This window comes from Leopardus geoffroyi, chromosome B4, assembly GCF_018350155.1.
Source record: "Leopardus geoffroyi isolate Oge1 chromosome B4, O.geoffroyi_Oge1_pat1.0, whole genome shotgun sequence".
Taxonomy (NCBI): Eukaryota; Metazoa; Chordata; class Mammalia; order Carnivora; family Felidae; genus Leopardus; species Leopardus geoffroyi.
In genome coordinates, this window is record NC_059341.1 from 73,695,387 (window position 1) to 73,715,434 (window position 20,048).

At 35.6% G+C, this 20,048-nt stretch overlaps 1 protein-coding gene across 3 annotated transcripts in view; it reads right to left on the reverse strand.

Moving 5' to 3' along the window:
- Window positions 1-20,048, reverse strand: part of SCAF11 (SR-related CTD associated factor 11) — a 71,600-nt gene that overhangs the window by 38,007 nt on the left and 13,545 nt on the right. For 2 of the 3 annotated variants that reach the window (XM_045466600.1, XM_045466601.1), the window contains exons 2-4: window positions 13,662-13,715; window positions 5,514-5,595; window positions 1,971-2,128 (exon numbers count right to left, since the gene is read on the reverse strand). In XM_045466600.1, the coding sequence (XP_045322556.1) occupies window positions 1,971-2,128; window positions 5,514-5,574 (219 nt within the window). In that variant the 5' untranslated portion in view covers window positions 5,575-5,595; window positions 13,662-13,715. The remainder of the gene's footprint in view (window positions 1-1,970; window positions 2,129-5,513; window positions 5,596-13,661; window positions 13,716-20,048) is intronic. The other variant, XM_045466602.1, reaches the window with a different exon arrangement.

The following is a 20,048-nucleotide window of genomic DNA, read 5'->3' on the forward strand; positions in this document are numbered from 1 at the left end:
CTGGAGCGTTTACACCATGATAAACACCATGACTGTTAAAGATGCATGTAGAGTATAAGGATAAAGAATCAGGTCTATTTGATACATTCTAATTTCACAGAGAAAAGCACATACTCAGACTATGCTGCTGAACCTTACAATTATGTGATCACTAAATACAATCTTATAAAAGCACTGAATTGGGGCACCTGGGTGGCGCAGTCGGTTAAGCGTCCGACTTCAGCCAGGTCACGATCTCGCCGTCCGTGAGTTCGAGCCCCGCGTCAGGCTCTGGGCTGATGGCTCAGAGCCTGGAGCCTGTTTCTGATTCTGTGTCTCCCTCTCTCTCTGCCCCTCCCCCGTTCATGCTCTGTCTCTCTCTGTCCCAAAAATAAATACACGTTGAAAAAAAAAAAATTAAAAAAAAAAAAAAATAATAAAAGCACTGAATTGAAACCTTCTACCCATCTCATAATGTTGCTTCTCTACTGGAAGCAAAATGTCTAGTTTTAAAATATTTAATCACAAAGCAAACCAAGGTACATTAAATCTTTAATTTGGTGGCAGAGAAAAATATGCATTCCTATTTCATTAGTCAATGCCCCTTACAAATACATGGAGATTTATAATTATATTAAATAATTAAATTAAACTCAATCTATTTTTCCCAAAATACATTTGTACCTCTCCTTAGTCCCTTCTTGCCAAGAACAGTTTAGGCTTTAACCTAATTAGAGCTGTTGCCAAGTATACTATGAATTCAACTGGTATAACAAATCTTTTTTCCTCCTTCCAGAACTAGGTCACAGAGTCAGTATACAGTTACCTTCTCCTTTCTACACTATTAATGAAAATGTAAGTAAAACACAGAACTCTGAAAACCCCAACTATGTAATAAGCAATTAATTCCAATGTGCTTATAGGGACATCAAACAATTTGAATGCAACTACTGCTAAAAATATTTTTGAGATTCATCTCATTTTTACACACTGAAAAACTACGAACTCAAAAATATAGCATGATTCCTATGACAATAAATTTTTACTTCACAATTCATAACAATGGGGTTTAAAATGCATCTTCAAGGTACCAGTACCATAATCTACTTGGCCTGAACTAAGTCAACATAATACACTGTAAGCCTAAAATGTATTGTTTCTTAATCACTTACTATCTATGAAGAATCTCAGTAATGTCTCTAACTCAGACGCTGAAATTAGTTCACAATATATTAAAAATGGTATCAGAAAATACCGTTCTAAATTCACCTCTGCCTCTTTAAGCTATGAAATCTTGGTCAAGTTCTAGGAACACAAAATTCAAGTTCCTCATCTGTGAAATCTAAGGACACTACTTCATCTGCTCTTATTCCACAAAGCTGATGTAAGAAGAAATCAAATAATCTATTTGAAAATTCTCTCAAAGGGGCACCTAGATAACTCAGTTGGTTAAGCGTCCAACTCTTGGTTTCGGTTCAGGTCATGATCTCACAATTCGTGAGTTCGAGAGCTGCATCAGGCTTTGCACTAAGAGCACAAAGCCTGCTTGGGATTCTCTCTCCCTCTCTTCCCTCCACCCTTTCTCTAACTAAATTAAATAAACAACAACAAAATTCTCTGAAAAATATAAAGCATAAAACAGATAGAAGGTAATATTAGTAATAAGCAGTATTATCCCAAGAGTTGGGTCAAGTACACCATGTATGAATTACTGCATTTCTACCAAAGAAAAAAAATTTAATCTATTATTCCCATAAGATTTTTTTAAAGATATGCACTTAAAATCTAATTATAAAGAACAAAAAATATGTGTAAAAAAAAATGAAGAAAATATACTAACAGAATTTGAATAATACAAGGAAATTTGTCCACAGTAAGGGGAAAATACGTTACTGTGAAATAATTTATAAAAGGCATTACCAACTCTAGGTGGAATGATACCATGTTAGGGAACTAAAATACAGTAATATTTAATTTACTGCCATACTCACCTCTGCCCATTTAAGAATACAGGTCATGCAAAAGACATGATTACAGCTTTCTGGAAAACCAACTTCTTTCTCTAATAGGCAATTAAGACATATAGGACATCTGTCAGCTTCACTGTACAACAGACCAGTGGTAGCAGTATTATCTTTGTTTTCTTCACCTATAAAGTAAAGCAGTCACATATGCTTTCAAGTTCTCCAGACCAAATGACATACGTTTGTGGCAGTAACCAGAACTAGATATTCTAAGGGGCCCTCTTACTACAAAGTAATTAGATAAACATACTCCTTGAGCATAATACCTTCAACATTTACTTATTTATGCTTTTTTAATAGGGGAGTAAAAAGAATTTTTCATTAATTTTAAAATAAGTAATAGTAACATGGTTCAAAAACTTTAAAGTAAAAAAATGTTACAGTGACAAATCTCCCATTCAAATCTACTCCATCCGTCTAGTCCCACTGAATGCAACAAGTAACAACTATTAAATGCTTCCGTGTTCTTCCAAAGACCTTTTTTTTTTAATGTATAGACAAGCAACTCTTAAAACATGCCCTTTTAAAGCTCTACTCCATCCATCCAGTCCCACTGAATGCAACAAGTAACAACTATTAAGTTCTTCCGTGTTCTTCCAAAGACCTTTTTCTTTTTTAATGCATAGACAAGCAACTCTTAAAACATGCCCTTTTAAAGCTCCTTCTTCATACAAATGCTAGACCACTGTACACACTAGTCTGCATTTTTCTGTTTTAACCTATTATTGATGGACATTCTCTTTGTTTTCCACCTTTGGCTATTACAAACAATGCTGTGATGAAAAACTGTCATTTCACATTTTTAACAGCATATCTACAAGATAAATTTCTAAAAAATAAATTGCTACATCAACATGTATGTACATTTGTAATTTGAATAGATACTGTCAAATTACATCCCTTACAGTTTGTACTAATCTAAATGCCCACCAGCAATTAAACCTACAAGAGTATCCATTGTTGGCTCAAAACTAAAGGAAACTCCAAGGTTCAACATAAAATGAAACAAAAATAAAGAAATGGTCAGCTGAAATGCAAACACTGTACACAAAGCATATGGAAAAATGGGGATTATCCTGGGAGCAAGTGTCCATATTAGTGTTCATATCTACAGACTAACCCTTACAACCAACCCAGATAGGGGAACTGATCCTAAGAAACTTTTTTTTTTAATTTTTTTTTTTTAATGCTTATTTATTTCTGAGACAGAGAGAGACAGAGCATGAGTGGGGGAGGGGCAGAGAGAGAGAGGGAGACACAGAATCCAAAGCAGGCTCCAGGCTCTAAGCTGTCAGCACAGAGCCCTAGCGGGGCTCGAACTCACAAACCGTGAGATCGTGACCTGAGCCAAAGCCGGACGCTCAACCGACGAGCCACCCAGGTGCCCCAAGAAACTTTAATATTAAGTTAAGATCCCCAACGGGACTAAAGTAAAACATGGCTTCAGAGAAAAGCAAATACAAATCCTCTGAAGAAAAACATTCCTTATTAGGCCCTCAGAATTCTAGAGATAAAATTTATCAAATGTGAGTTCATAATCAAACAATACCAAACCTAACAAAATAAGTTGCCTTGAGTAAGAATCAGCAGAAATAAGAATTTACTTAGATTTATTTTTTATATTAATATTTTATATATTATACTTATTAACTATAAATGTACTTAGATACCCATTGGCTTCAAATATAAGAATTTTCAAATACCACACAGAATAATTAAACACCATGTTAGACCCAGAAGGAAAGAATATTTGTGAACTGGAAGAAATTTGAGAAAAGTAAGAGACATAAAAGGAGAAAGGAGAGTGTGAAATGAGGTCAGAACAAAGTCTAACACACTAATTGAAGCCCAGAAGACAATAAAGAATATGCATAGTTAAAGCAGTAATGGCTGAGAAAGGAGAAAGTAAACAAAAAAGATCTAACAGATAAAGGACATATAGGTATGCTACAAGAAAAATAAAAATAATCCATGCCAGAAAAAAATGTAGCAAATCAGTACAACATCAAAGATAAAAAGATCTAAGAAGAAAAGGGTTGTGGGAGGGAGGATGGGCTAAATGGGTAAGGTGCACTAAGGAATCTACTCTTGAAATCATTGTTCACTATATGCTAACTAATTTGGATGTAAATTTAAAAAAATAAATAATAAAATTAAAAAAAAAAGATATAAGAAGTAAAATGTGGGGTCCACAGGTGCATCCAACTCTTGATTTCAGCTCAGGTCATAATCTCACAGTTCATGAGACTGAGCCCCAAGTGCGCCTGCTTGGGATTCTCTCCAGCTTTCTTGCCCCTCCCCTGGGCACATGTGCATGCTCAGTCTCAAAATAAATAAACTTTAAAAAGTCAAATGGGGGAATGGACAGATCATCTATAAGGGACTGACAATTAGGCTGAAAAGAGATTTCTCTTTTCTTTTTTTTTTATCAAGAAGGAAAAAATAGTTTATTACTTTGGCAGGCAAAGGAGGCAGTCTAAGACTTCAAAAAACCTTCAAGGCTGCCCTGAGGAAGAGACTGGGGGGTTTTATAGGGAAATACAGGATCTAGCCAGCTTTAAAAGGAATTGTGTGCTGCCAGCTTCTTTCCTCATGTCTTTAGGGTTCCTGTGGTGTCTAAACGAGGTGTCTGTCCAATCAGATGGGAGCCTTCAAATTTGGGGCAATGACTGGGTAGAAGCCAGTGGCAAAGGCAGTGAAAGGATTCAGCTGAGGGCAGAACAAAGGAGATAGAAGTTTACTGAATACACCCCCAAGGGAGCAGCAGACAGGACAGCAGAGGAGAAGCTGTCTGCCTGAAAAGAGATTTCTTGATAGCAAGAAAAGAAAACCAGGAAATGGTTAAACAATATCTTCAAAGTGCTAAGAGAAACAAATCAATCCAGAATTATATATCTATCTTTGAACAGTTTTGAAGAAAATAAAATAAATACAAAAAGTTTAAAGTTTACCACCAACATACTTTCACTAAAAGAACTTAAAAGTCCTTCTCAGGAAGAAAAAAAGACATGGAAGAAGAAATTCCCCCAAACACTATCTATATTAAAATATCAACTAATTTGTGGTGCTTGAAAAAATCAATAATGGATGACTATAACCTATAAATCAAGAGTAGAAAGATCAGAGTTAAAGTGTTCTAATTCTTCTCCTATTAACAGTTAATATTCAAATATTAATTTTAGAAGCAGAGGAAAAGATCAAAACCAACAAAGAAGATTTCAACATCAAAAACCAAAAAAGGTATATAGTAAGACCAGTAGGGTATAAAAATTTAAGAGGAAAAAGAGCTGAAACAAACCAAAAACCTTGGCCAATCAAAAATAAGACATGGGAAGAGGAGTAAAAAATGTGTGCACTTCTTATTCAGGGAGATTATTTCAGAATTTAAGAACGATAAAAATAAGTGAAAACAAAAAACTCCTTGTATATTTTGAAATGCATACAAATGAACAGGTTAGAACACTAAGTTTTACTTTCCACACACAAGCTTTATAAAAAATAAAAGGTTACCTTCCATGTCTTCATACTCCTGATCTCCCACATTTAGGGTATATACAGTTTTCTTCTTCATTTCTCCTTGAAAAAGGGTATCCTATAGGATGAATTAAAATAGAGAATTTTTATGTTTGCCTTCTCCCAATATCAATGAAAAACAGAAACAAAAACCCAGAACTGCAAGAAATTACTTTACACATAAAAGAATACAGTACAAGCCAAGACAGTAAATTTTATGGATAATCCAGTACTCTTTTATATTCTTTGCCATCAAGCACAGTCTTTCAAGTAAAAACCTTATACAAGTATTAAGCAACAAAGACTAAATGATAAATTTTGTGGTACAGGCATAAATATAATTGGAGCTTAGGGAAAAGAGATCGATTTGAACTGGAGTTTTCATTGAAGGTAATAGGTTATGTGTGTTGAGGAGCTTAAGGCATTTAAGGTACAACATAGTATAAAGGAATAAAATAGCATTTAACTAGGCCAATCTGACAAGAACAAGAAAAGTAAGTGCATAAAAGTATGAGAGAGAGACTGTATGTGTACTAAGGAGCAATATATGCCAAGAAGTTCATCTGAAAGACTACAGTAATGGGTAAGTAAAGCGATAAGCAGAACAATGTAAATCAAGTAGGGACAGATGATCTCCAATGACTGAAAAGTTTAGATCCAGTCTTAATAGATTCCTCTGAAGAAGACTGAAAATGAGAAAAGTGATGTAAATAAATAAATATTTTATAAGAATGATCTGCCAGCAAAGCACAGAAATGGATTAGAGCAGGGAGAGATTAGAACCAGAGAGATTTGCATAGCTAGAGTAACTGGCTGTGAAGTGAATGGAAAAGAAAAGAATTAGCAAACTGAAGAATCTGAGATATGGTGACTAAATAAATACAGGGAAGGAGTCAAAGATTATGCTGGCCTAGAGACTAAAAAAATGGTGATTACAAGAGGCAAAATGAGAAACATGGGGAAGGAAATTAATTTGTTAGTCAAGGGGAACAAGTTTATGAGGTTAAACTATTTTTTAAGTCAACTCAGAATTTTTTCTTGAATCGATGCAAGACACATGATTATTACAATGAGCTGTTCAAATACATTTTGGAATATCTAAGCACAAGAAATCCCCAATTTCACCAGTTATGATTCTCCCATATTTATATGAAGTAATTTTTGTATTACGTATGTATTGCCCAGGAAAATTCTCTTCTAGGCTAAATAAGCAGAAAAGCAAAGACCCATACTTTGGTTCAAAAACCAACTATAAAGCAGAAGATAAGAACATAGAAGAATGATTTAGAGGTTTTAGTAGAATGAAAAAGCCAGAATCGGTGAGGATTAGAATTACTTTAAAAAGTTAATTTAGGGGCACCTGGGTGGCTCAGTCGGTTGAGCGTCTGACCTCGGCTCAGGTCATGATCTCACTGCTCGTGAGTTCAAGCCCCTCGTTGGGTTCTGTGCTGACAGCTTGGAGTCTGGGAGCCTGCTTCGGATTCTGTGTCTCCCTCTCTCTCTGCCCCTAACCCACTCGCATTCTGTCTCTCTCAAAAATGAACAAACATTAAAAAAAAAATTAAAAGTTAATTTAGTAACAGTCTGCCTTAATAAAGGCAGAAAGTCAAAAACAAGAGAAAACTTGCCCCTCAGCGTACATTTGCAACGTTTGTTTTAGTTCTGATGCTGTTGTTTAGAAACAACAAAATGATGAATGTCCAGGAAAGAGGACTAAACTGGTTAACAGCCTTGGAAACTATGTCATACACAAAAAACGTAAAGTAGTAGAATGGTCAGCCTGGAAGAACAGAAAACTTAAGGAGAAGGTCAGCAGTTACCTTCAAATGGAATGGGCTATTCTGAAGCGAGGTAGAAAGACGTCCAAAGACTTTCTTGTGGGCTTTTTTTTTTTTTAATTCAAAGATTTACTGAGTGCCATAGGTATACTCTAGTCAGTGTTCTAAGTATAGCACTGAACAAGACAGACAGAAATTCCTGCCTTTACATTCAAGTAGGAGAGAAACAATAAACAAACTAAAATATCTAGTATGCTGAGATGCTGGGGAAAATAAAATAATACAATTATAAAATAAATATACACTTAGTGTGGTTAATAAGTGAGAGAGTGGAGAAGCTGTTATTTCATACAAAGTATTTAGGGAAAACTTTTCTGATAATGTGACATTTTAACTGGCAATCTGAAAGAAGCAAGAAAGAAAATTATGTGAATACCCAGAGGACCTGCATTCTAGGCAGAAAAGAATAGCAAATATGAAAGTCTAAAGGCAGGAGGAGGGGGACAGGTCTGATATGTTCAAGGAAAAACAAGGAGACAAGTGTAGTTAGAACAGAATGAAAAAGGGGGAAAGTAGCAGATGAGGACAGAGAGGTAATAAGATCATGCAACACCTTAAAGGCTGAGGTTAACACATTGGCTTCTTCTGAGTGACATGGGCCAGTAGCAGGTTTTAAGCAGAGGTGGTGGCCAAGGAAAAAGCAAGGAGACTAGTCATCTAGGGAGGGACAGTGGCCTATATCAGAATAGTAGCAATGGTGATGACAAGTGATCAAATTCCAGCTATTTTCAAAATACAGCCATCAGAATTTTAGACAGACTGAATGCGAGTATGTGTTAGAGAGTGAGACTATAGGATAATTCTAAAGTATTCTGACCTGAGCAACCACAACAGTGGAATTGACAGAAGATTACTTTAAAAATATTCAGATAGTCATAGGTTACTCTACTTGATATTCATTCAGAATCACTTCATCAATTCATTATCACTTGACAACTTGTTACAAAAGCAGGATACCTCAGGCACCACTCCAGACCTAGTGAATAAGAATCTGCATTTTATCAAGATTTACACCTGATTCATTATCTATGTTAAAGCCTGAGAAACATTGTTCTAGACAAAGTCCCAACTTAACTGATTTTACAGGCATACTGAGCTCCTGGTATGATCTATATTTGAGTATAATCTTTATTTGAGGAAATTCATACCATACCATCTCCCCTGGCATACTTAAATATCTAAGAATAAAAAATATTCAAGTTGAGAGTTAATTAAATGTGATAAAATGTCAATTTGAAAATTAAAACAATATTTTAAAGTTCTAGTCAGTTCTCAAAAGATGCAATATACCATTCCTTTATGTAGCTAAATAATTTATGTCCTATTGGATAGTCTAATCTATGCTGTTTTCACATTTCCATCCTTAATAATATTAAGCTTGTATTTTTAAATATATAAATTATAATTAAAATTTTACAGTAAATACTGTCTTCTCTATTTTAACTCATGCAAAGAAGTACATAAGCAACAGTTTATCAGTTACAGACTGCCCTTCCTCAAGTCAGAAATCTGCTTTAAAAACTGTGTTCCAGGGGCGCCTGGGTGGCGCAGTCGGTTAAGCGTCCGACTTCAGCCAGGTCACGATCTCGCCGTCCGTGAGTTCGAGCCCCACGTCAGGCTCTGGGCTGATGGCTCAGGGCCTGGAGCCTGTTTCCGATTCTGTGTCTCCCTCTCTCTCTGCCCCTCCCCCATTCATGCTCTGTCTCTCTCTGTCCCAAAAATAAATAAACGTTGAAAAAAAAAAAAATTTAAAAAACTGTGTTCCAAATTCTTACAAGTTATGTGCTTCTTCTTTAATACATTATGAAATAACTACTGTCATAACTTAAAATAATTATGCCACATTACCAGTTTATTCATTCAAAATGATAAGGGTTTTAGAATTTCACTAGATAAAAGTCAACAAGTTTTAGTTCAACAACTTATAAACTTTTAACTTGTTCATGTTTATTTGTTCTATCTGCCTAGATTCCAGTTTTTAATCTAAGAATCCATAGTTTTTAACACCTATTTTGCTTTAAATTTCCAGTAAAGTGAGCATAGGAATACAATACAGACTCATGGTCCTAAGCCAGTAAAATCTGTGGTCAATAAAAAAACCTAAGAGATAAGCTGTAGGTCGGGAAGACTATCCCTCCTTGTGGTTACCCAAAAAGTTAGATATAACTCAATTTCATGATAATAACTATTTATGACTCTTAATCATGTCACATTCTACCTAGACTACTTACGAGTTTGGCTAAGTCTGGTAAATTAATTATCTATAAATTAAACCAAATTTTCTCTTAATTTTGGTTTATCTCAAATAAATTTCAAAGAATGGTTGTTCATTCTTGGCTTTAAGTTAATTCTGTTTACTTTTCAGAGGACTTTAATTTACAAATTTCAATCTTTAATGTCTCTTCCAGGTTCCACCTTTCCAAGATCCGTAACATAATCTTTTTAAAAAAATTTTTTTAATGTTTATTTATTTTTGAAGGAGAGAGAGACAGAATGCGAGTGGAGGAGGGGCATAGAGACAGGGAGACAGAATCTGAAGCAGGCTCCAGGCTCTGAGCTGTCAGTGGACAGCTCAACCAGGCTCAAACTCACGAGAACCGTGAGATCATGACCTGAGCCGAAGTCAGACACCCAACCTACTGAGCCACCCCGGTGTCCCCCTAACATAATGATCTTAATTATATCTTCCAGGTTACCCTTTTTATTTCATTATATATTGCTTCTGTATGTATTAGAAATACTACTCCAAATATGTTCATAAAAAGTTTAGGAAGAATGACTTAATTTAAAAAATTTATCATAAAAGCCATCAACTCTTAGACATGGAATAAAAAAAAAAAAGCACTGATAGAAATAAGTTTTCAGGAACTCAAAACTCATTCTCCCACACAAACTTTGGAATACATGGAAGTGAGAATCCCAGGCCAGCCATTACAGTGCATTTAAGTTAACAGCAGTGCAGAAGAGAGTTCAGTTCTCTAGAACAGGACTGCCCAATGGGGAATTGTTCAATCAAGCACTTGAAATGAGTCTAGTACAGCTGAGGAATTAAAATTTTCATTTTATTTAGGTTTTAATTAATTTAAGTTTAAGTAATCCAATGTGGTTACTGGCTACTGTGCTGTACAGCACAGCCCTAGGATATAACTACCATCCTCTATAATAGAAAATTGTTTCAAGTTACAGGTGAGATGCTAACAGTGTATTTTCTATTGTAGTAGTCACTGAAGCACCTCAGTTTCAAGGAATCAGGTAAGGGACCAGAGGTTCCTGGTAATAGAAACCAAACATTTTAGCCGTGGCTAGCTTCATTTAAAATTCCTATCCTTCCCTTCTCCTCCTCCTCTTTCTCTTCCAAAACCTGTTTCCTTCCATCTACTACAAAACAGAATTTCTTCCCTCTCCAGTTCAACTTCAAACCTCGCTCTTCTTGCTTCCTCCCTACTGTCCTTCAAGCAAGTCCATGGTATCTAAAGATATCAACATCCTAGTTAAGACTTAGACCTAGATTCAAATCCCAGCTCCACTGCCATGCAATAAATGGCTATTATTATTATCATCATTATTATTGGTGCTAGTAAGAACAGAAAAATAGGGAAGAGTAATAAAAATGTCAATTGCCCATTTCTTTGTTTTCCCTAGACAGAAGTGAAAGACAAAGGCAAACACAAGACTGAAAAAATACAAAATAACATTTCTGAGTAACAACTAAATTGATCCAGTCTACTAATATTCTGTCAAAAGAGTACAATCAGGGGCAGGGGATGGCTCAGTCAGTTGAGCATCTAACTCTAGATTTCTGCTCAGGTCATGATCCTAGGGTCATGGGATCAAAACCCACATCGGGAGATTCTCTGTCTCCCTTGCCCCTTTCCCATTTGCACGCTCTCTAAAAATTAAAAAAAAAGGAAAAAAAAAAAGGCGGGGTGCCTAGGTGGCTCAGTTGGTTAAGCGTCCGATTTTGGCTCAGGTCATGATCTTGCAGTTCCTGAGTTCAAGCCCCAGGTCAGACTCTGTGCTGAGAGCTCAAAGCATGCAGCCTGCTTCAGATTCTATCTCCCTCTCTCTCTGCCCCTCCCCCACTTACGCTCTCTCTCAAAAATAAATAAACATTAAAAAAAGTTTTATTAAAAAAAAGTACAATCAGATCCTTTGGGTACAAATAAAGAAGGCATATGAAAGGCTATGAGGCATATGAAAGGCTATAACTCTATTTCCCACCCCACTTCCAAACCCAATCCTGCCATTATGAAGGGCATGGATATGATAAATGGGAGCCAGGTCTGAATGAAAGGGATATTGGGAAAAAGTAAGAGCTGCCTTGTGTTGGGTATACTTATGCCAAGGACATCTTCATGAAGATGCTAAATATAAATACTACGCTGATTCACATGGCTAAGGTATTCAGAGAATCCAGTGACTCCCAGAACCTCTCTCAGATACTCTATTTTTCTTTCTCCTTTATTTCCAATCCTCTATCCAAGATAAACCAGTCCCCAAATTCAATCCTCTGTCCAAAAAATTCAATTAAAAAAGAGTGGGTATTTAGTAAGGTACTCTGAGTGGTATATTACAGTGATTAATGACTTGGGCACTGGTGTCAGGCAAACTTGTGCTCATGACATTGTCTGGCAGTAATAAGCATTTAAATGTGAACCATTACTATTAAATGCAGGATCTTCCATCCCATTTCCAGTCTTAAATAAAGGCATTAAGTGCCTTCCAATCATCTACTCAAAAATTTGATCTTCCCTTTGATAATGTTATTTTCAGCTGAAGAAACCACAGGAAGGCTATTTTTTATTGATGTCTAGGGAGGGATAGTATCCATTATGGTGGTAGACCAGTGGTCAAAAAACTGGTTGAGTATTTCCGTAAATAAAGTTTTGTTAAAGCATAGCCATGCTCATTCCTTTATATATTGACCAAGGCTGCTTTTGCACTACAATGGCAGAGATGAATAGTTACGACAGAAACCATACACTCTGCAAAGCCTAAGGTAACTACGTTTTGGCCCTTCCCATAGAAAGTTTACAGATGTGGCTCAGTCCCTCATTGCAGAGAACTCTTCAAGCTTTCTTAAGCATAGGCATCTATCTATCTACATTCATATTCAACCCGTACTCTCGCACAACAGTTACTTATTACACATCTGAGTCAATGGTTCTGCAATGTTGTCCTTGAGTTCCTTTTAAAACTCCCCTGAAGGCTCTGTGATTTTGTTGATTTATCTACATTAATTTTATCATTCTGGCTTAAACTATCACAGATATTTGCTCTAGTGCCTCCAACTAATTCACTTCAGAGTAGGGTTAAGGCAATGAACTCCTTCAGCTTAATAATTATTTCCTTTCCAGTCTCTCTGCTACATAATCAACTCAGTCCTGCACTGTCACTGTTGATTTTTAAGTCCCTTACAAAATGTTCCCAAAGTTTTGTTTTTTCTACCCGATTTCTACTGTATAATTTTATTAGACTTTGTAAGTACCCTTCTTTGCTTCTAATGGGCTATTCTGACATGTTTTTGTTTAAAATATCCCTAACCTACATGATGGTTGCTGGAGGTTTAACACCAGTACTGTTCAGTATAGAGACAGGAATGTCCCTTCAAGTACAGGTTTTACAAAGAAACCTGTCTAGGTTCAAATTTCAACTAGTCTGCCACTTACTAGCTGAGTGACCTTAACATCTTTAAGCCTGTTTCCTCATCTATCAAATGGAGATAACAGTAGTAACCAGTCATTATGAGGACTAAATTACATAATCACATAATCCTTTTAAAGTGCCTAGCAGCAAGACTAACAAAAAAGAACTCAACAAATAGCACAGAGGCACAAACACAAGAACATGAACACCACCCTACCCCAAAAATCTTAGGTATACAGTAAGATATAAGATTGGTAAACCTATATGCTCTAAGAACAGATTTTCATTGTTAAAAAAAACTTCTGTATTTCAAATATCCACATATAGAACGAATGTGAAGAGTAAAAAGTTCACAAAATTTAAATTGTCAAATAGCTTTTCAAACAGATCTTATACAAGGATAAATACGTTCTATATTCTATACTGATAGTATTTATCAAAATTCCTATTTATCTAGAAGTAAAAAGGTTGAAGCAAGACAAAGTTTAGGACTCTAAAAAAATAATCCTAGGATTTTTGTATCATATTTCCTATTTTATATAATTACAGGAGATAAAACACTACTAAGCAGTTTTAATATAGCAACTCCAGCAAACCATGTATATAAAAATACAAGTATATTTTTATATATATATATACAAATATTCACAAGCTCTCTTACCTTTATAATTCTTCAGGTCAAGCAGTTATGCAATCAGTTTTCCATCAAATGATTCTGCGGAGGGAATTATGAAAATCAGTCCTATTTTACTTCACTTTCACCCAGCTGTTCCCATATTTATCTTGGGTTTAGAATAAAAGAGAACAACAAAATATAAAGAATGATTTATTCCAGAGGGCCCTGAATGTGATAATTTATTTAGAATGCATGACACAGTTAAGCCTATGTCTTCACATATGAAGATACAAACAGGTAATGGAGGCAAAAATAATAATAACATTTTGTTTAGTGAGAGAAGCACAAGAAGTCACATTTCAGCATACAGGAAAAAAATCAATTGAAAACAATGTAACGGAGAATTAGAAAAAATCTACCCCAACTAATAGACTGGTCATATCACCTATGAAGACAATTTAGGAAAACATACAGAAATTTAACAACTACTAGAATTTAAATTACTTCCTCAACTCCAGATCTTAAGTACACTTAACTAGTAATCACTTTTTTCCCCTCTTTTTTCAAATAGGCCTACACCAGACTCCCCACTTTCCTACAGCTTGTCTTTAACTTATTTTTTCATTCAATAAATATTTAGTCAGTGCCCCTATTTTCTAGGTACCATTAGGTCTTCCATACTGACACACCTGACAAAAACAAAAACAGAAACCAACAGTTACAATGCAGTACCCAGGTGCTGTAATGGGGGTAAGCACAAGATTTAACAGGAGCACATAATGAACACCAAATCCTTGCAACATATGTGCATTTGTAAAAAAGGCTTCCCAACTGAGACCAAAAGATTTAAAAGTATATTTTTCTAACCCTCTGACCATTCTGTACCACTGTGGCATTTCCACCCTTAAAGGACTCAGAACTGGAATTACCAATTTTAACATGACAGAATTTTAATTTTCAAAACAAAGAAAGGATACACAGGTAAGTTGAAGTTCTCACGATGTTAGACTTCCTATACAGAAATGACCATCAGGCAAACATAAAAGACACCACTGTGCCTGAACCCACATCATGAAGGCTTATCCTCCAAAAAAGTTTTTCAGATTAATGGTTGGGACATACATACTGATAGAAGTATCTTTTTCTTCAAATTTTATAAAATAATACATTTCAATGCAATTATCCGAGTATATGAATTATCTAACTGAACATCATAAATTTAAAAAAATAACAGGTCTTTAATAAACAAAATGTTCATTCCTTTAACACACCAATTTCTCTTTATTCGTGATCACAACAGTTATGTATTTTTTCAACATCACGTTTTTTTCAGTTAAAAATAAAATTTTTGACCAGAAAGTACAATAAAGAACCAACAAATTATGATATCTAAATTTACAAAAACAGCAACAAAATTAATTTTCATTTCTACCAATAGCTTCAATTTCACCTGAACTTTATAACTATCAAGAGTAAAACTGAAATGGATACGAAATGCAAGACTTTGAATCAATTTTAGTTTTAGTGGGTTCATTTACATGCTGTTATGGTCTGAATGTTTGCATCCCCTAAAATTCATATTCATATTCATATGCTGAAATCTTAACTGCTAAAGGTGATGATGTTAGTAAGTGGGGACTTTCAAAAGTGCTTAAGTCATAAAAAGTAGAACCCTCATGAATGAGATTAGGGCCTGTATTATAAATGAGGCTAAGAGAGATCCGAAGCCCCGTCTGCCACATGAGGATGCAAGGGTTAAGTCTGTGACATGGAAGAGGGCCCTCACCCAACCCTCCTGCCACCAGAACTATGAGAAATAAATTTCTATTGCTTATAAGCTACCCAGTTTGTGATATTTTATTACAGCAGCCTGAACAGATAAGCCACGAGCTCTGCTTTAAGTTACTACTACTGCACATTGGTCCCTAGAAATACTTTCTGGGTCAGTTTTTGAGAAGATTATTAGTGACTTGGTTGCTTGTCAGCAGCTGATCAACAACAGGAATTTCTAGGAACCTCATATTCAATTCCTTGGTTCTAGGCCTCTATCCAGAAAAAAGCTTGTTTTCCAAGCACTATTCACTGATGAACAAATAATCTCGTATCTTGTTGCTTAGCAAGTAAACTGAAAATAAAAAGGATGAAGTCATCTACACTTACCAGTCTTATAACAAAATCAGCTTCACATAGCAATCTAGGAAGTGAAGATACGCTTCAGAATGTCTCTAAAATTCTTGTGCAGTGTCTGCAACATGTGAGAGCCAAAAGAGTCAACTAATACGAGGTATGCCACCTCATACTAAGCTTTACAGTGACCTATAACTTAATTATTGAAACAAAGCATTTTTAAAAGGTTACAATGAATAAAGAATAAAACATCTCCAAAGTGAAAGGCAAGCCGGAAATCCTCAGGCAGAAAATACAGATTAAACTGAAAACAGGAAAACAGTTTTTCAAATGTTAAATAATTATGGAAAATTAGAGTTCATGAACGCTATGCTCTAAAAGAGAAATTAAATTTCCTATTTCCTTTTACATTTAATGTAACACATCTCCTCAACAGAGGTTACACTGTTACACACAAGATCACACATATACTAAAAAAAATAATAAATAAATAAAAAAACGTAACTGACAAACCATATTTAACCGAAATAAGGAGATTCAAGTAGCCATTACATTCCAAAATTGATAAGTAAACTGAGAAGTTCTGGTTCTGAGTAAAATGGAGTAAGCACATTCCACCTTGTTAATCTCACTGACTGAAACTATAAAAACCCAGACAGAATAAATGGAGCAGCTAATTGAAATTTAGAAAGTAAATAATAGCAGGTAGACTGGGGAAGAGCCCAGAATCTGATATATTATCAAACTGGTAGTGGGCTTTTAATTTTTCCCATCCAGTTTTGCCCCAGCCTGGGCTTAACGGAGCCTCAAACCCAGAAAGTGGCTGTTGGTAACAATGGAGAAAGCAAAAGCTCTAGGAAAAAGCCCTCTATTTCTATCCAAAGAGTAGAAAAGGAGTCCCCTAACTGCTTAGAAAGAGTAAGGGAAAAATCTCTTCTTTCTTCTGTTCTTCACTCCCCACAACCCAATTCCCAAGCAATCTTACGGTGACAGCTGCAACAGTGGCAACAGCAGAGCCAGCAGGAGCCTAAAACTCTTAAGGAAAGGGACCATCTTCACTGACTGAAGAAACTGGAATAATTTCAGTTTTTCTCCTGTCTTCTGGCACTTGGCTCCAGATACAACTGTAGAAAATACGCACCACAGTGGAACAAATGAAATGAAGATTGGGGTTTCTAGCCAGAGGATAGAAAAGGGATGGGGGGGAGGTCCCAGGGACCTAGAAAATACCATGGACATAACAGAGAGGAAAGCACTTAGCAAGTTATAAGTTGTTTATGAACTCCTAGCTCACCCCTAAGCTGCACACCTATGGATTTAACCCTAAGTAGCATACTGGAGGCTCTGAAGACTAAAATACAGGATAAACCCCCATGCAGGTCAGATTGGCTACTGGGTAGTACACATATGGGAAAAATCCAAATAGTACTGCAAAGCTTTTGAAAACAAAACAGATTAAAACTGCAACCTAAAGAAAGCTGGTTGGAGCTTGTGGCCTAAAATCCAACTGAATCAACTACCTGTCCAAACAAAAATCTCAGCATTCTCCATATCATTTAAATAAGACACTAAGACGGGGCGCCTGGGTGGCGCAGTCGGTTAGGCGTCCGACTTCAGCCAGGTCACGATCTCGCGGTCCGTGAGTTCGGCCCCGCGTCGGGCTCTGGGCTGATGGCTCAGAGCCTGGAGCCTGTTTCCGATTCTGTGTCTCCCTCTCTCTCTGCCCCTCCCCCGTTCATGCTCTGTCTCTCTCTGTCCCAAAAATAAATAAAACGTTGAAAAAAAAAATTAAAAAAAAAATAATAATAAATAAATATAAATAAGACACTAAGATTCATATCATAATGTTCAAAATCTCCAAAACACAACCCAAAATTACTTGGCAGAAAGAACAGAAAAATCTCAAAACTCCTGTGGGAAAAAAGAATCAACAGAAACAACACTAAGATAACACAAATATTAGAGCACTGGATGAATTATCTGACAAAGACTTGAAAGCAGGTATAAAAATGCTCAAGAGCAAATATTCTTGAAACAAATTGAAAACTGGAAAGTCACAGCAAAAAAAAAAAGAAGAATACTTAAAGAACCATCAAATGGAAATTTTAGAACTGAAAAATGCAATAACTAAAATAGAAAATATACTGGACTCAATAGCAGAAAGTCAGTGAACTTGAAGACAGATCAAAAGAAGGTACCCAATGTGAACAACAGAAAAAATATTGAAAAAAATATCAGTGCTTCAGGGACCTGTGGGAGAACACTAAAACCCTAACATTCACATCAAGAGTCTGAGCAGAGGAAAATGAGTGCAGTACAAAAAAAGGAAGACGAAGAGAAATAATGGCCAGAAACTCCCAAATTTGGTGAAAGATATATAAACCTCTAAATTCAAGAGTCTCACAAACTCCAAACAGGATAATGATCATGCCTAGACATATCACAGTCAAACTGCTAAAAGTTACAAAGAAAAAAATCTTGCAAGCAGACTGAAAAAACAAGGAATTAATTATGAGGGGAAGGTGGGTTAATGATTTGAATAACTAGTGACATCTCATCATAAACTACATTTATCCAGGGCCAGTTGGCTGACTCAGTTGGAAGAGTATGTGACTCTTCATCTCGAGGTTTTAAGTTGGAGCCCAACATCAAGTGTAGAGATTACTTAAAAATAAAATCTTAGGGGCGCCTGGGTGGCACAGTCGGTTAAGCGTCCGACTTCAGCCAGGTCACGATCTCGCAGTCCGTGAGTTCGAGCCCCGCGTCGGGCTCTGGGCTGATGGCTCAGAGCCTGGAGCCTGTTTCCGATTCTGTGTCTCCCTCTCTCTCTGCCCCTCCCCCGTTCATGCTCTGTCTCTCTCTGTCCCAAAAATAAAATAAACGTTGAAAAAAAAATTTAATTAAAAATAAATAAATAATAAAATCTTAAAAAAAAGAAAAAGAAAAGAAACTACATAGACCAGAGGAAGTGGAACAATATTCTTGAAGTGCTTAAAATAGAAAAGAGCTGTAAACCTAGAATCCTCAATCTAGTGAAATCATCCTTAAATACAACATGAGAAATGACAAAAGAGCAACAGAAGTGATAAATATCTGGATAAATATAACTAACTATCCTCCTCTTGAATTCTTTAAAATGTTTAGCAATTAAAAGCAAACATCACAACACTTTCTAATAGAATTTCCAATGCATGTAAATGTAGCACAAGACAATTACAACATACAGAGAAAAGGGTAAAGGACCTACAGGGTGATAAGATTTCTGTATTTCACCTGAAATGATAAAATACTGATTCTAAGGAAACTGTGAACAATAAATGGACATATTACAATCCTCAGAGTAATCATTAAAAAAGTGATACATAGGCAAAAACACAATTAAGATGGAATACTAAAAAATGTTCAAATAATCCAAAGAAAGAGGTTACAGAAGAAAAGAGGGAACCAAAAAAATAAAATGGTAGAATTAAATCCAAATATATCAATAGTTAAAATACATGAGATGCAGCGAAAGCATGACTGCATCAAAGGTCAGAAAAGGTCTCAAATCAATGACCTAAATTTCTATGTTAAAAAACTAAACTAAAATTAAATAAAAATGTATACAAAGCAGGCAGAAGGATGGAAATAGAGTAGAAATCAATGAAATTGAAAACAGAAAAACAGAAAAATCAATGAAACCCAAACCCCATTCTTTAGGGGAAAAAAATCAATGAAATTTAAACCTCTGGCGAAACTAAGCAGAATACCACTGAATAGCCCTAGTACTGTTTAAAGAAATTAAATCTAGTCCTCCCAAAACAGGAAATCCCTAGGCCCAGATAATTTCCCTGGTGAATTTTACTAAACATTTAAAGAAGTAATACCAGTTCAACACAATCTCCTCCGGAAAATGGAAGATAAATACTTCCCAACTACCCTGATACCAAAACCAAAGATAGTATAAGAAAGAACTGATAAACTAGATACAATCTAAATAAACGAACTATGGTGCATTCAGCCATACAATGGAATACTACTCAACCAAAATAAAAACAAAAACAAAAACAGAAAAAAGGAATGGACCAGAGCTTCACTCAACAACTTGAATGAATCTTAAAGACAATATACTGAAAGAAGCCAGTCCCAAAAGGTCACATACTACACAGTTGCATTATTATATGATATTCGCAAAAGGTAAAAACTGTAATGATAAAGAATTGTTATCAGTGGTCACCTGATAACAATTTGAGAAAGGTTTGAGAAAGGTTTAACTACAAAGATAGCATGAGGGAGCTTTTTGGAGGTAATGGAACCATCCTAAAT